The sequence below is a fragment of the Pyrus communis genome, chromosome 17, assembly GCF_041283825.1.
Source record: "Pyrus communis isolate YQ-2024b chromosome 17, ASM4128382v1, whole genome shotgun sequence".
NCBI classification, from domain to species: Eukaryota; Viridiplantae; Streptophyta; class Magnoliopsida; order Rosales; family Rosaceae; genus Pyrus; species Pyrus communis.
In genome coordinates, this window is record NC_142581.1 from 2,925,716 (window position 1) to 2,942,459 (window position 16,744).

General features: G+C 38.5%; 4 protein-coding genes and 1 pseudogene across 4 annotated transcripts; 2 read left to right on the plus strand and 3 right to left on the minus strand.

The window, feature by feature from the left end:
• The first annotated feature begins 587 nt into the window (after positions 1-587).
• LOC137707522 (tubulin alpha-2 chain) lies at positions 588-2,576 on the plus strand. The gene is made up of 4 exons (XM_068446405.2): positions 588-838; positions 949-1,183; positions 1,285-1,655; positions 1,820-2,576. Exons 1-4 carry the CDS (start codon positions 746-748, stop codon positions 2,471-2,473), a joined length of 1,353 nt encoding a protein of 450 aa, XP_068302506.1. The 5' UTR covers positions 588-745; the 3' UTR covers positions 2,474-2,576.
• A 912-nt stretch (positions 2,577-3,488) lies between these two features.
• Positions 3,489-4,786, minus strand: LOC148689249 (uncharacterized). Its single transcript, XM_088689321.1, has 2 exons — positions 4,243-4,786; positions 3,489-3,700 (listed from the first exon to the last, which is right to left on the minus strand). The coding sequence occupies exon 1, from the start codon at positions 4,740-4,742 to the stop codon at positions 4,275-4,277; it is 468 nt and encodes a 155-aa protein (XP_088545447.1). The 5' UTR covers positions 4,743-4,786; the 3' UTR covers positions 3,489-3,700; positions 4,243-4,274.
• Positions 4,787-6,414: 1,628 nt separating this feature from the next.
• Positions 6,415-8,613, minus strand: LOC137708065 (small ribosomal subunit protein uS4y). Its single transcript, XM_068447048.2, has 3 exons — positions 8,460-8,613; positions 7,436-7,817; positions 6,415-6,843 (listed from the first exon to the last, which is right to left on the minus strand). The coding sequence occupies exons 1-3, from the start codon at positions 8,485-8,487 to the stop codon at positions 6,660-6,662; spliced, it is 594 nt and encodes a 197-aa protein (XP_068303149.1). The 5' UTR covers positions 8,488-8,613; the 3' UTR covers positions 6,415-6,659.
• A 2,763-nt stretch (positions 8,614-11,376) lies between these two features.
• On the minus strand, positions 11,377-11,727 carry LOC137709264 (uncharacterized). Its single transcript, XM_068448355.2, has one exon. The coding sequence runs from the start codon at positions 11,725-11,727 to the stop codon at positions 11,377-11,379; it is 351 nt and encodes a 116-aa protein (XP_068304456.2).
• Positions 11,728-14,596: 2,869 nt separating this feature from the next.
• On the plus strand, positions 14,597-14,715 carry LOC137709570 (5S ribosomal RNA; annotated as a pseudogene).
• The last annotated feature ends 2,029 nt before the right edge of the window (positions 14,716-16,744 follow it).

Here is a 16,744-nt window from a genome sequence, read left to right on the forward strand (position 1 = left end):
GGTATCGAGGATACATCTGTTTCTTCTATTCTACATTCTCGGGTAACTTTGAAGTTGGTGTGCAGTACCAGGAAAAGAAGGCAAACCCAATAACAAAAATCGGCCATGCAATTCATAGAATGATTAATTCAAGACTCGCATAGTTGGCGAGGGATCGATTGTATGACTCCTAGCCAGAATTCAACTAGTGCCTTGAGAATGTCTTTTTTGGAGTCGAGTGAGATTTAAACTTGAGCGACTGCTATTATATCATTTCCAAAAGGTTCGACTTAACCCAATCGTTTAAGTCATCTTGATCACACAAACTTTTACACGGCGATATTTCATTATAAACTACTATAAATTTACACACAAAAAAGGGATTCGAGCTTAGAATCAAGGGTGCGGGCACACGGCCAGGACAAAACAGTCCAAAGCCCAAAGGCCCAAAGAGGCTTGATAGGTCCATTTGTAAAGTGGGCTAGCTGAGACTTGTGCAAAGGCTAGCCCAGTCCAATAAAACTAGACTAAGTCGGTTCTCGCGCTTTCACAATTCAAATTTCAAATCTAACGGTCACATACAGCTGGGACCCACCAAACCTCGGCTTTTTCAAAATTTCATGCCACCCAATTCCTTGGCTTCAATACCGTTATAAATTCCCAAATCTCATCCTTCGCACAAATTCAAATCCTCAAATTTCCTCTGTTTCTCTGCACATCTCGCTCTCTCTTCTCACGAAAACAAAACCCAAAAGAGGAAAAAAAAATGAGAGAGTGCATCTCCATCCACATCGGTCAGGCCGGAATCCAAGTCGGAAACGCCTGCTGGGAACTCTACTGCCTCGAACACGGCATCCAGGTCCGTTGTTTTTGAATTTATTCCTCCATTTCGGTACCGGGTTTTGTTTATCTCTCTGTTCCAAATGTAATTTCGGATTTTTATTTTTATCTTCGATTTTTTTTGTGCAGCCTGATGGCCAAATGCCGAGTGACAAGACAGTCGGTGGCGGAGACGACGCTTTCAACACCTTCTTCAGCGAAACCGGAGCCGGAAAGCACGTCCCCCGTGCCGTATTTTTGGACCTCGAGCCCACCGTTATCGATGAGGTGAGGACCGGCACTTACCGCCAGCTGTTCCACCCGGAGCAGCTCATCAGCGGCAAAGAAGACGCCGCCAATAACTTCGCCAGAGGCCACTACACAAGTAAGAAACTCTCTCACAACCCCAATTTCGAACTTCCGATTTCAAAATGCGAAATAATTCCGTTGATTCTCGTTTGATTTATTGTGCTGGTGTTCCAACAGTTGGGAAGGAGATTGTTGATCTCTGCCTTGATCGAATCCGAAAGCTTGCTGATAACTGTACGGGGCTTCAAGGTTTTCTGGTGTTCCACGCCGTTGGAGGTGGAACCGGCTCTGGCCTCGGCTCTCTGCTCTTGGAAAGGCTCTCTGTCGATTACGGAAAGAAATCGAAACTTGGGTTCACAGTCTACCCGTCTCCTCAGGTCTCAACCTCCGTCGTTGAGCCATACAACAGCGTGCTTTCCACTCACTCCCTCTTGGAGCACACCGATGTGTCGGTTCTCCTCGACAACGAAGCCATCTACGACATCTGCCGCAGGTCTCTCGACATTGAAAGACCCACTTACACCAACCTCAACAGGCTGATCTCTCAGGTAAAACTGACTGAAGCTTTCATTGTGCACCGAAGGTGTTTGATAATTTGCCCGTGTGAACTTATAGCATTTGATAATTTACTCTTGTGCCGTCGAAGTGTTTGATAGTTTGTTTCCTGTGCGTTTCTTGCTAATTTGGTTGAGGGATTGTGTCTTCTGTGCAGGTTATTTCCTCACTCACTGCTTCTCTGCGTTTTGACGGCGCACTCAATGTGGACGTGACGGAGTTCCAGACCAATTTGGTCCCCTACCCAAGAATCCACTTCATGCTTTCGTCATACGCACCTGTGATCTCCGCAGAAAAGGCCTACCACGAGCAGCTCTCTGTTGCAGAGATCACTAACAGCGCCTTTGAGCCGGCGTCTATGATGGCGAAATGCGACCCAAGGCACGGAAAATACATGGCCTGCTGTTTGATGTACAGGGGAGATGTGGTTCCGAAAGATGTCAATGCGGCCGTGGCCACGATCAAGACTAAAAGGACCATTCAGTTTGTGGACTGGTGCCCGACTGGGTTCAAGTGCGGCATCAACTACCAGCCTCCTACTGTCGTTCCTGGCGGCGACCTGGCCAAGGTTCAGAGGGCTGTGTGCATGATTTCCAACTCCACAAGTGTTGCTGAGGTGTTTTCGAGGATTGATCACAAGTTTGATCTGATGTACGCGAAGCGTGCTTTCGTGCACTGGTATGTGGGTGAGGGCATGGAGGAAGGAGAGTTTTCGGAGGCTCGGGAGGACTTGGCCGCGCTCGAGAAGGACTATGAGGAAGTTGGGCTTGAGTCTGCTGATGGTGACGATGGTGAAGACGATGAGTATTAGAATTAGGTAGTTGTTGGTTTAGCTTAAAAAAGCTGTTAATGTGTTCCAGATTAACGAAACTTGTTGAATTTTATTATTAATGGAATGCTTTCTTTTGTTACAATTCGGTCACGTGATGATGTTTTTCGGCTCAATTCAGACATGTTAACACTTAAAATTGGTGAGGTCAACAAATACTAGAATAATCGTGTGTTTACGTGTTCGGACTTTAGACTAACAAACTGAAAAATAATATTGAAATAGTTAACTCCTCAAAATTAGGCTATGTACACCGAATCTCTCAATTTTGACCCCTTTTAAGCAGTATTGTTGAAATCCATTGTCTCACATCGACCAGAGAGAAAGCAGTTTAAATAAAAATATCTCTCTTTAATTAATACTGAAGCCTTTTATGATAAAACTCCACACCTGACAGATTGGATAGGTGGTAAATTAGAGACAATATCGTTGTTGTTGTAGTGGGCCTAAAGTTATTCATCCTCTTTTGGGCATGTGTCCCTCGGGCAATTGTTTCCCAGTGGTTGGAAAGGACCTCACATTAACAAAACAATCTGCGCAAGCAGTTTTGCTATAAGTGCTTTTAACATAAGCAAAAGATTTAAGCAAAGTGCTTTGAAGTGTTTCCTCTACAATACAACCGTAGTCGGAAACACTTTTGAGCTCCTTGGGAAGTATTTTAAAATTACTGAAACCAATTTTAGGAAAAATATATCCTCTTTTGGGCACGTGTCCCTCGGGCAGTTGTTTCCTAGTGGTTGGAAAGGACCTCACGTTAACAAAACGATCTGCGCAAGCAGTTTTGCTATACGTGCTTTTAACGTTAGAGCAAAAGATATAAGCAAAGTGCTTTGGAAGTGTTTCCTCTACAATACAACGGTAGTCGGAAACACTTTTGGGCTCCTTGGGAATTATCTTAAAATTACCAAAATCACTTTTACGAAAATATTTTTGAGTTCTAGAAGCGTTTGAATTGTTTCTTGCAAAAAATATCTGTTATGCGCTTGAAAATTTCAGCTATTTTAAAAAGTGCTTTTGATTTATCAAAAAGTATTTTTGTTTAACTGTACAGAAAAGCTTGCAGAACAAACTGACTACACTTTTATCCTAGAAAGAAAGAAAAAAAAAAAACACACAAAGATGGAACTTAATTCTCACTCTTCGTCTTTCTCCTCGGAATTTTTCATTGCAGCTCTTTTCTTCACCATGAAAGCCATCAACTTCTTCCTCCTAAACGAAAAACAAGTAAGCCCATTAAGATCCAAAAAATAATTGGGCCAAGCCCAATAACAGACAAATGGAGGGAAAGTGAAATAGTCAAAAGAAAATTAAAGAATCGGAAAAGTTTGAAAGGGTCGTTTGGATGCCGAGAAAATTATATGGACCAACGAATAAAATTGTGATTTCTTGAACCGAAAACAAGTTAAGCAATTTCTTAACAGAAATTCAGGACTTGCTTTGATCTTATCAGAGGATTTTGAAAAATAGTAATTTACTTCTGAAAAGAAAATCCACACTTCTGAGAAAATTCTGAAAACAATCCTGTATGAACTTTGATTAACATGAATTTTCCCAGCATCCAAACAGAAGCTATGGTCAAAAACTCAAGGTTCGAATAAACAATTAAAACCAAATCCTCAAATAATTTGCAGATCAAGATTTGAAACAATCAAGATCACCACCGACACCAGAATTTCATAAGGAAATCAAAGAAACTAAAGCAACAAATTAATCAATCAATTTCAGAAAAAAGAGAGGAAAAAATAACAAACCTGAACATGATTAGCAGAGTAATTAGCGCAAACTAAGCGTTGATCGTTTTCTTGAGAGGCGAGGAAGGCAAGATTGGCCGGGCGAAAAGCACAACGTCCATGCCGTGATAATCTTTGCCGGCCGCAGCAGCAGCACCTATCGGAACCGTACTCTCGCCGAGATGCGAGTCCTCCTCTCTGATCCTCAAGACCTGGCTGTGCATCACGCAGCCCTCCTTCGTCGTCCTCCTCCGCCATCGCCCAACCGACCTCGGCGACTCCATCTCCTCCGACGACCCCGCGCTGTCCTCCTCCCGCTCGTCCGTACACGCCTTCTTCTCCCTCGACGAAACGAACAGCATGCTCCGCCGGACCTCCTCCATCATCTCCCGAATCTCGATCTGGTTCCGGTTCCGGTTCTCTTCCTCCTGCTTGTGACGCAGTGTCATCATGTTGGTCGAAACGGTGCGTATTGCGCAGTGGCGAGAGCTATGGCTTTGGACGAACGCGAGCTCTGGCATGGAACCCGAGGTTAAATAACCTTTATTGTGGGCGGAAACTTATGGGAGGTCGACACGTGGAAATAATGAGAGAAAACGAGGTTGGCCACGTGGTGGACCGACGGGACATGTGGTTGTTATAAACTCCACGACTTGGAGACCGCTCTAACGGCCTTTTTCGTTGTTGCTGGATGAGGAGGCCGAGGCTGTTTCGCGTTTTGTATGGAAATCAATTAGTAATTTGATTTAACCTATCCAAATCCAACTGTGAAGGTATTTCAAATCGGTTACGTATTATTATTTGTTTTTATACTGTTGTGGCATGAGAGTTCTTTCTTAAGCGATGGCCTTTTCACTATGATTAGGATTATATTGTCTCTATCTTAAGAGTTAAAACAACTCAAGCATATCAGCTAACCAAACATTATCATATCTTTTTCTCTTTAGAACGGGAAAAACTTGGCTAGGGCAGCTGGCCCACTGAGTCCCATATTATTCTCATGTTCGCACGTAAATTCTTGAGTAGTTTGATTGATTCGGTCTGACATTGATCTACTATGAATTTTCCGTGTGATTGATACACAAAATGATACATCACGTATATTATACAAATGGTGAGATATGTGTGTTAAAAAATTAATTGCTTGAAAAATAAATTTTCACATCACTCCTATTAAAATACATGATGTCTCACTTATCTTCCCGTCGCAACGAAAATTTCCTCCAAATGAAAAAGGAACTCATATATACGGCATCGCAACAACATGACACGTGTCTGATTTATATCAATGCCACACAACACCGAGACGGAAGATAAATCTCTAGAAGACGTGGTTGGGTGTAATTGCAATGAGATAAATATCTAAGACCGGAATTAATGTGGAACACGTGAGAGGGACCCCACCAAATTCCATTTTTCAAATTCAAAACGTGATACCTCATGATTTTGATTACGTGCACGAGAGAGAGATGGAGAAGAGATTTTTCGATGTGATCGACACACGAAATGATATATTATCATATTATTATATAAATAATGAGATATATATACTAAAAAATTAATAACCTCACTATTCCCATTAAAACGTATGATATACCACTTATGTCCCCTTCACAATTAAAAATTTATCGAGATGGAGACCCAACTCCTTAACCACAAGAAATTGGACACCTCTCACTATATTGATAGACATCAATAATTGAAGAAAACTACTATTAGTACTTCACAAATCTCATTCTAAATTTTTCACAAGTATTTTTTTTTATTCTTTCTAATTATAGAAAGTTTAGAATACAAAATGAAAATTTTAAAATGTCAACAACAATTCTCTTAATTGAAACGCAAATTAAGCAAATTAGATCGATACAAGTACTTTACGAGCATGTTGTGCATTTGTGCGACCCAAGTAATTTTCGAGCGTGTTGGGGAATATAGACAGGTAAAAATCAATACATACAAAAAAATGAGTAGCATAATAAGAATGTTTCGATGGACGCCTGGACACACGAGAAATTACAGGATAAATTACAAGGATATTTGCAAAAAAGGAAGAATGGCCGCAATTTAAGATATGATGAGAAAAAATCAATTAAGGTAGTTTGGACATGCAGACCTACATATGCTACGGTTACAAAATGAAATTATGAGAAAAATGCTCAACACGAAAGAGGCAGAGAAAAAAACAGAGGACAATTCATCAAATCAAAGCAAACAGTGCAACGAAATTAGAGACATAGATCCAAAGTTATAATAAGCTAACACAAAATTCATTACTTAGGGTATTTAAAGCAAAACATTTGAGCTCTAGTCGCAACAAAACACGAGCAAGAAACGCTTATAACATCCGCTAAAATAAACTGTAAAGGTCGGTAAAAGAAACTAACGATAAAATCAAGGCTCATGATATCGAAACGCTTCTAAATTGAGAGGCCTCCACTTCATTCTTCTTCCTCTTCGTCGCCATCACCACCAGCAGCCTTCTTGGCAGCGGCCTTCTGGTTCCTTCTCTTCACCCTTCCAGGGCGCCCACCTCCGAGGGGACTGGTGAGAGAGAAGTCAATGTGCTTCTGGGAGTCCACCCTCACCATGAAAGATGGGATGTTGACCACCTGCCTTCCGACCCTGGCAATGAAAGAAGGATATTGAAAAATAAACACCACAAGCTTTGACATCAAACTTAACAAAACATACAACGCATTTCTTTTCCGCGAGAACATTGTGCTGTACGACAAAGATGGTTCCAGCAGACAAAATAGAAAAACCCAACTCCCACCCTCCAACTCTTCACCCAAAAACGTAGATAGATATAGAATGTTCATTTCACTATGCTTAATCTGACGATAATAATAATACCAAAGAACACATGCTTAGTATGAACAATGTGTGTTCACAAATAATATCATAAAAATTGTAGACACACGCAGTTAACCCACTTAGTCACGACAAATACCAAAGAACACATGCTTATTATAAACTCACACAAATAACCAGACAACAATTAATAACCAAGAGAGAACAGTTGGAAAATATGAAGCTTGATTTACAAAACACATGAAAATCATTAGCAGTCCAAACCAATTTGAAGCTTAACTAACAAATAAAATGATCAACCATGTTGGTAGAAAAATTGCCATCTTATTAACCCACATCTCCCAACTATAGATATGTAACAAACAGATAACACAAACGACGTTTTGAGTAACAAGGTTTATACCTGATGTGCCTTTGCCTGATGAGAACTCTGGCATGGTGAATGGACTTGGCCATACCAGTTTTGAACACAAGGGTTTGAAGACGACGCTCCAAAAAGTTCTCCACTGTCAAAGCCAACACATAATCGAGCTTGTTCTGGCTCTCATCCAGAAGCCCATACCTGTTCATCCTGCGAAGAAGAGCCTCACCCTCAAAGATACGGCGAGGATTTTTCTCATCCAGGGTAAGAAGTTCTCTGGCAGCATTACGGATACGGCTCAGAGAATACTGAACCCTCCACAGTTCCCTCTTTGCGCGGAGTCCATATTCTCCAACAAGCTTCAGCTCAGCATCTAAGCGTTCCTTCTCATAAGGACGACGTGGCTTCTTGAAGGTCTTCCCATCTGCCATCACACATCATAATGTACAAACATTTCAATACAAATTTCATTCAACAATATACACAGGTTTTCAATTGATAGATAACATCACACACTGATAGTAAAAAAAGGGATTAATAACAGGGGTAAAAACGAAAATCGTTCTATCAGCAAAAAATGTAAACTTTAAGCACCCACATAAGACTTTTGTACTAAACCCTAACTCTTTTCAGGTTTTTTTTTTTCTTTTAATGGAAAAAACAGCTTCAATGTAGACAATTTAGAACAAGATTTTTCAACATAAATACTTGAAACCAAATGTGATTTAGCTAGATCCAGCACAAACAAAGCCAACATGATTAATCCAAGAAAATCCAGTAACATCATAAACAAAAAAAATTGTATAAATACAGATTAAACACTCATTTGGCTGCAAATACCGAATTAAGAGGAGGATAATTAACGAAATCAAAGTTTAATGACGATTAACACAAATGGGCAAACTCAAAAACCCGATAAACTTCAACGGATTAGGATAATAAAACCAACAAATAGCTAAATCATTCGAAAAGAAAGCAATCAAAATCCACAAACACAGATAAACAGATCAATCGAAACCCTAATTGCTCCGTAGATATAAGATAGAGAGGGAGATGAGAGGCTTACAGTTGCGGTAATGGACGACGTGCACCATGGCTGGCTAGCCCTAGGTCAGATCCAGAAAGGAGAGTGAGAGAGTGAGAGAGAGGGGGAGGCTCGCGCTGCCGAATTCTGAGAGAAGAGGACGACACTTTGTTTCGCTTTATATGCAAACCCTAAATTTGGCTAAACCCTAGTGGTGCGAGCGTAATGACAAATTTACCCCTGTGTTGTGCTGGGCTTGTGCGGAAAAAGCCCTTTACCTTTGGATTGGACTTTTCCCCATTTCGAACGTAAGCATCTAATTTTGGGCTGACTATATGTGTACACTGGGTCCAACTAATTTTGGACGCAGTCTGGTTTGAATCGGTTTTACATGAAATGGTGAGTTTTGATTCGGTTACATGAAATGGAGGCGAAGCCAATCAAAACCAAACTTTTGTTTGACAGTTTGGCGATTTAGGGCTAGTTTAGAATTGTTGCACTTTAAAAAAAAAACTGCTTTGATATCTTTAAGAATAATTAATTGTAAAATAAATTAGTTGAATGTTTGATAAATTGTATTTTTTAAAATGTTAGTGCGAAAATCAGTGTAAAAGCGTTAGTAAAACCTCATAACCCACCCCCCGTTTAGTTGAAAACCGATTAAGATCAAGTAGAGAACAGTGTGTCTTATGTATGAGATGAAACATAATGGTAAATGCGGTAACTCGTATAAAAATGTCACATGCCAAAACCAATGAAATTTATAGGCGGTTTGATTTGGTTTAGCCGGTTTCCCATAGAGGCAACATCAAACCATACCAATCTAATTACAAGTTGGTTCATTTTAATTAAATATTAATACATTTTTAGTGTTAAAATGAACCAAATTGGTCAAATATGTTCTACCAACGTTATACCTTGACATATAAATATCAAGTTACAAGCTTTTAAAATTGTGCTTATAGCATCAAGAGACAAATTTTTAGCTCTAGTCATGTGATGAGCTCTTTACCCACATATACGTTACTAATGTTGCTCACCTAAAGTCCTTATTTTGATGACCGTACCTCTTTTATATAAACATTTAGGTCAATCTAACGGTAGTTATGCTTACTTACGCAAATCTCATGTATTATGCTCAAACAAAATTCTAATTGGTACAAACCAAAAAAAAAAAAAAAACGTGAGAAGAAGATTTGACGTTGTCAAATCCTTCTCCAAGGGGGAGCGGAGGTTTAATGGTCCTTTACCTCTCAGTGCTAACGAATCAAAAGCAAGGTAAAGAAGAAGAAAAATAGTTGTTGTCACGAATTGTACAAATAATAATGCAAGAACACCAAATTTATTTTTAAAAAAAAAAAAGAAAAAAAAAAGAGGAATTTGCATAAATATCACTTGAATTTTCATGGGTGCGAATCACCACCCGAATAATTATTTTGGTAACTTACCGTATAAAAACTCGTTTTGATGTATTTTTAAAATGACTGAAAGTACTTTTAGAGAAAATGTTTTTTAGTTTCAAAAACACTTAAGGTCATCTCCAACCGAATGGTCTAGAGGGCCGAAAATAGCCCGAAAATGGTCTTCAACCAAGGGTTAGGCCAGAGGGCTCATGAAATTTGAGAAGGCCGCACGGAATCTGAAAGGGCTGGAGGGCTGGCTGCATGTAGTCAGTTAGCCAGCCAGCCCCGAGCTGGCCAGAAAAATCATTATTCATGTCGGTTATAACCGATAGGAATCATTAAGCTAAAATTCAAATGCAACGGCTAGCTGACGTCAGCTAGCCGTTGCATTTGATTTGATTTTTTTTTTTTTTTACAATTTTATTATTATTTTTTATTTACAAAATTTTTCCTATAACTTCTATTTTTCATATTTTTTTTAAATTCTATTTTTCCCTATAACTTTTATTTCACAAAATTTGTTTCATATTTTTTTTAAATTCCATTTTTTTCCTATAACTTCTATTTCACAAAATTTGTTTCATTTTATTTTAAATTCTATTTTTTTCCTATAACTTCTATTTCACAAAATTTGTTTCATATTTTTTTCCTATAACTTCCTAAGCCATTATACAACATTAAATTAAATTAAATTAAATTAAGTAACATGAAACAACATTAAACAATATGAAACAACATTAAATAACATTAACCAACATACAAATTATACAACATGAAAAAAAACATTTAACAACATGAAACTTAAACAATATTTTTTAAAACATTTAACAATATAAAACTGAAACGCCTACTCCATAATTCTTTTGGCCCAAAGATGTGCAACAAGATCTTGTTGTAGATACTTGTTTGTGGCACTGAACATATCATTCTATAACGCCTCATGTACTCATTTATAGAGATACTACCAATTCTTGGATTGAAAGGCAAATTATGCCACGAGCCCTTCTTGACCTATTTGGATCTTCTTGGTCGTCATCGGACTCTCCATCAATATACCCATCTCGCTCATCCTCCACTATCATATTGTGTAATATGATGCAAGACATCATGATGAAGTCCAAATTTTCTCGACTCCACCATCTTGCCGGTTCGCTAATGATCTTCCATCGTGCTTGTAGAATACCGAAAGTTCTCTCAACATCTTTCCTATATGCCTCTTGGTGTAAGGCAAACAACTTATCTGCGTCATTCCTAGGGTTTGGAATTGCTTGGACAAGTGTCGCCCACTTTGGGTATATGCCATTTGCCAAGTAATACCGCATATTGTATTGATGGTTGTTGATGTAGTAGTCAAGTTCAGGTGTTTTACCTTCCGTCAAGTTATTGAAGAGGGGTGAACGCCCAAGAACTGTAATGTCATTTTGGGATCCAGGGACTCCAAAGAAAGCATGCCAGATCCATGTGTCATATGAGGCAACCGCCTCTAACACAACAATTGGATTTCTCGACATTCCGCTAAAACCTCATTGTCATTCGGTGAGACAGTTCTTCCAATCCTAATGCATGCAGTCTAATGACCCTATCATGCTTGGAAACCCACGGTCTTCAGCTTTGCGAATGAGCCGATTCAGATTTTCTTGATTTGGCTCATGGAGGTACTCGTTTTTGTAAACCTGAACAATTATGTCACATAATTGTTCAAGAGTATCAAGAGATGTAAATTCAGACATACCATGGATTTCATCCATCGAATCAGCTGAGGAGTCATAGGCCATCATTCGGAGTGCAACAGTAACCTTCTGATGAGGTGAGAAACCAGGGCGGCGTGCTCCGTTCCACTTCTGTCGAAAGTATAGATTGACCTGCTGGACATCATGAAGTAAACGCTCGAAGACATGACGCCTCATCTAGAAGCGATGTCTGAAATCCTCTTCTGTGTACACCAAGTTAGGGTTGGAGTAATTGTTCATCAAATTGGCATGCGACATCGCTCTGTTTCCTGGTTTGTAATAGCGACCAGCAATAGAGCCACCCCATTGAGGTGTTCCTTAGTTGGCTGACACACCATGGCCGCAGCCATGGCTACTGCTCTGTTTTGTTTGTTGCGCCTTACTTGAACTTCTTCATCACTCCTCATCTTTTCGTCTCATTTGCGCCTATTTTGCTTCCAATTTGGAATTGGATGAGGACCCCCAGTTGGAATCCAAAAATGATCCAAAGTTGGAATTCATTGCAAACTTGAATTGAAAAAGATTGAATTGAAATAGATTAAATTCAAAGTTGTGTGAATTATAGCCTAATATCCACCATATTTATAGTAAAAGAAAATTTCAAATCCAAAGGCTAGTTGACGTCACTTAGCCGTTGGATTTGAATTTAAGTTGTAGTTTTTAAATAATAAATTATGTTTGACCCTATGGCCTTTTGGCCCTCGGTTGGAGACGGAAGCAAATATGGTCATGTACTGTTCATTAAAATATTAATTTCTTGGAGGGCCAGAGGACTAAAACAAGCCCTCTGGCCAGCCCTCGGTTAGAGATGGCCTAATGTGTTTTCTGCAAAAAGTATCAGTTATGTACTTCTTCTAAGAAGCACTTTAAATGCTTTTCTAGAATTTATTTGCATTTATACTAAGGATTGGTTTAAAAAATATTTTTACCAAAAGCGCTTTTAGTCATTTTAAAAGCACATCTAAACGAACTCTAAGACTTCACATTTGGTGCTAGTGTACCATCCATGTCCAATTCTGATAGATTTGCCGTTAAATCAAATTATGGATATCACATGTGCGTTTTTTCAAGGTTCATTTGGTAAATCAACATATCTATAAACCAAAATATGTTTCAAACCCACATAAATTCCCATTTCACATTCATTCCCCTACCCTACTAAGGTCAGATGTCCATGCTCCACCACCATAAGGTCATTTCCAATTGAAATGGCTAAACATAGCTGTATCTAGAATTATAATCCTGAAAAAAATGATTTAAATGAACAATGTTAAGGCATGCTCATATACCATCTCCAACCGAATGGGCTAAACATAGTCCCTTCAATAATATATTAGTTTTAAGTTTATAGTTTAAACTTATTGGTTAATATAATTAAACTATTGTTGGATGTTTTCAAATCTAGCCTTTAAATTTAAATCAATTATTAAAATTGAGAAGCTAAGCCCTAAAAAAAGGGCTAGGAAGGGACTACATTTGGCTAGCCTGATACCCCTTTAGGCAAATAATGGTCTGGTGGACTCTATAGAATTATAGCCCAACCTTTGGGTCAAGATAATTTTTTGGCAAATCAAGTCATTTTTTGGCTTTTAGACATTTAGCCCTCTTTATTGGAGATGGCCTAAACCTTAATTCACATCCATATCTTTTTCTGTCTGCATCCACCAACTTCAGTCATATAGGAGCCTGGTGCAAAATGGATCATTTTTGCGCTACTAAACAGTTATCAAATTTGTAATCCACGAGATTTCGAAGTCTAGATGGTAAATTGTCAAAATAAATTATTCAATTGGTAAATGAGCACCATTACAATTCAAGGATATTTATACAACTGACCCAAAAAAGAAAAATAAATCATAAAATAAACTTTCACATTAAATATTATATTTACAAAATAACTATGACGTATGCTTACCATATAACTTGGACACGTGTCATTTTCTAACTCTATTAACTTTTACATTAAATATTATATTTCAAATTTTGATAAAAAAAAACTAAGCAAAATTAATGAAAATACACGTGATAGATAATTAAGCGTCTGGTGGAGATAACAATGTAAATTGTGAACAAAAATGCTCCCTGTCTCACACTCTCTCATCTTCGTTTACTTTATCCTCGAGTTTCCCCTTGATTTCCGCTGATTCATCTCCCTGTCTCACTCTCTCTTGTCTAAGTTAATCGGAGGTGTTAGGCTTTGAGCTGAGTTGAGTTCGAGAAGATAAGTGCTCAGAAGAAGAGGAACTTTCAAGTTGAAGCCTTCAAACATCGGGTCGTGGTTGATCCGAGGCACGCTGAGAAGATGTGGAAGATCCTGGAGCATGCGATTCATGAAATTTACAATCACAATGCTAGTGGGCTCAGAATGGATGACATCTATAGGTTTGCCACTAGCTTTTTCAATTAACGCAAAAGGATAAGTAAATATGTATGAACTATGATCTAGTTTTTGGTTAATGAAATTATTGATGCTTGTTAGGAGGTGATGATTTGTTTTGGGTTTGTGAGATACAACTTTCAGTCTGATCATCTTATTCCTAAGTTGTTTTTTTACCGTTGATTTTTTTTCGTGATCCATTTTCTCAATTTACATGTTGATTTAGGTGTAATTGACGGTCTTGTGGTCTACTTGTCTAAGGAATGGGTTAATAACTTGCAGCGGAAGGCATTGCACCTAATAAAGTGGATGCTTTCCGATTGTTATTTCTTAATTTTTTTGCATGTTACCCTCTGGTAGGGTGAGAGCTTACTGTGCGTAGTTACGGTAGCAAAATGAGTGATTATAGGCTATTTAAAGGTTTGGAATATTTTAGAGAGTGTAGGCATATTTGTTTCCAAAGTTACGTGTCACGATGGTTCTAGGATATCTTCGCAGTTGATCACTAGGTTTTAGGATATTATTGTATTATCTCTTATCTATGTTGCATGTATTTAACTCTGCCTGTGTAAGTTTATCTTACATTGTTGGTCCCAAGCCTGGATAAAGGAGGAGGGGATGGCGTCAAGTAGTCGACAGTCGACATTCTTATTTTACATCGAATTCTTGGGATGCGATCATACCAACTCACATGCACTGGATCCCATATGAACTCTGAAGTTAAGCAAGTTTGGGCGAGAGTAGTACTAGGATAGGCGACCTCCTGGAAAGTCCTCGTGTTGCATCACCACAGCCGACCCCACCTAATGGGAAAAGGTTTGCTGTTGTTGTTGTATGTTGCTTGTATTTGTTCTACTTTATCATTTATGCCTATTTATGCTAGAGTGTTAGTCTTGTCTCTTCTATCCCCTTGTAGTGCATTTGATGGTAGTCTCCCACAGATTTTACTTCCACTTCACTTTAATTCTCATTCCGTTATTAGTTCAGAATTTTGGAATGATCCTGAACTGTGTATTGGTTAGGACAAATTTGGACCTTATTTTCCACCCCATTTGTGAGGCATATAATTTTGTGCCCTAACTTGATTTGGTTATATTGATAAGCTTTGCTTAGTAAGAGTGTAATTTATGAAAAACGGAGGATTCTCTGTGTGTAGCTTTCCAATTTGTTATGTCTCATTTTGCAAAGATAACTTGCAAATGGATTTGATTTTTATGTTATAACTACTGTTTGTTTCACATCTTAATACTTTGTGCTTTTGATGTTTAATAATGTGGCATGAATTCAGGAACGCTTACAATATGATTCTGCACAAATTTGGAGAGAAACTCTACTCTAGTCTGGTGACAACCATAACTTATCATCTAAAAGAAATGTCTAAGTCGATTAAAGCTACTCGGGGAGAGTTGTTTCTGGAAGAGCTTGACCGGAAATGGGCTGAGTATAACAAAGCATTGATGGTAATTCGAGAAATATTGATGTATATGGATAAGACTTTCATCCCAAGCACCTACAAAACCCCTGTTCGTGAGTTTGGGTTGAACCTGTGGAGAGATGTTATTATCTATGCTAGTGAAAACCAATATAGGCTTTTGGATATACTTTTTGGGTTTGTGCACAGAGAAAGGAGTGTCAAAGTAATTCACAGAGGCTTGATGAGGAATATTATAAAAATGTTAATGGATTTAGGTTCTATTGTTTACCAAGATACTTTGAGAAGCATTTTCTTGAGGTTTCAGCTGATTTTTACCGCTGTAAGTCTCAAGAGTTCATAGAGTCATGTGATTGTAGCAACTATTTAAAGAAGGCTGGGGACGCTTAATGGAAGAAAGGGAGAGAGTGTCCCATTATTTGAATGCTAGAAGTGAAGCTAAGTTAACTATTGTGGTGAAGAATGTGATGATTGAAAGTCACATGAACAAACTAGTTCATATGGAGAGCTTGGGTTTAGTTAATATGCTTGTGGATGAAAAATACGACGACTTGGAAATAATCTATAGCTTGTTTTGCAAGGTGCATAATGGACTTGTAATAGTACGAGATGTCATGACTGCTTACATCCGAGATACTGGTATACAGCTAGTTACATACCCAGAAAGGTTAAGGGATCCTATAGATTTTGTGCAGCATCTCCTGGATTTGAAGGAAAAATATGACAAAGTTATCAGCTTGGTGTTTAACAATGACAAAACATTCCAAAATGCTCTAAATTCCTCTTTTGAATACGTCATCAGTTTGAATGTCCTGTCCCCTGAATTCATCTCATTGTTTGTTGATGACAAGTTTCGTAAAGAACTAAGAGGGGCTAGTGAGGAGGATGTAGAAGTTGTACTGGACAAGGTCATGATGCTTTTCCGTTACCTTCAAGAGACAGATAAGGAGATGATTGAAGGTCACATGAACAGACTAGTTCATATGGAGAGCTCAGGTTTAGTTAATATGCTTGTGGATGACAAATACGACAACTTGGGAATAATTTATCACTTGTTCCGCATGGTGCATAATGGACTTGTAATAGTACAAGATGTCATGACTGCTTACATCCGAGAGATTGGTATGCAGCTAGTTACCGACCCATAAATGTTAAGGGATCCTGTAGATTTTGTGCAGCGCTTCCTGGATTTGAAGGATAAATATGACAAAGTTATGAGCTTGGCATTTAACAATGACAAAACATTCCAAAATGCTTTAAATTCTTCTTTTGAATACGTCATCAATTTGAATGCCCGGTCCCCTGGATTCATTTCTTTGTTTGTGGACGACAAACTTCGGAAATGACTGAGATGGGTTAGTGAGGAGGATGTAGAGGTTGTACTG

Excerpts from the sequence above, each read along its gene's own strand:
- LOC137707522 (XM_068446405.2), top strand. The coding sequence starts at position 746 with ATGAGAGAGTGCATCTCCATCCACATCGGTCAGGCCGGAATCCAAGTC. Across the intron at positions 839-948 it reads GCCTCGAACACGGCATCCAG|CCTGATGGCCAAATGCCGAG; the intron begins GTCCGTTGTTTT and ends TTTTTTGTGCAG. Across the intron at positions 1,184-1,284 it reads CGCCAGAGGCCACTACACAA|TTGGGAAGGAGATTGTTGAT; the intron begins GTAAGAAACTCT and ends GTGTTCCAACAG.
- LOC148689249 (XM_088689321.1), bottom strand. The coding sequence starts at position 4,742 with ATGCCAGAGCTCGCGTTCGTCCAAAGCCATAGCTCTCGCCACTGCGCA.
- LOC137708065 (XM_068447048.2), bottom strand. The coding sequence starts at position 8,487 with ATGGTGCACGTCGTCCATTACCGCAACT. Across the intron at positions 7,818-8,459 it reads CGTCGTCCATTACCGCAACT|ATGGGAAGACCTTCAAGAAG; the intron begins GTAAGCCTCTCA and ends GTGTGATGGCAG. Across the intron at positions 6,844-7,435 it reads ATCAGGCAAAGGCACATCAG|GGTCGGAAGGCAGGTGGTCA; the intron begins GTATAAACCTTG and ends TTTCATTGCCAG.
- LOC137709264 (XM_068448355.2), bottom strand. The coding sequence starts at position 11,727 with ATGAGGCGTCATGTCTTCGAGCGTTTACTTCATGATGTCCAGCAGGTC.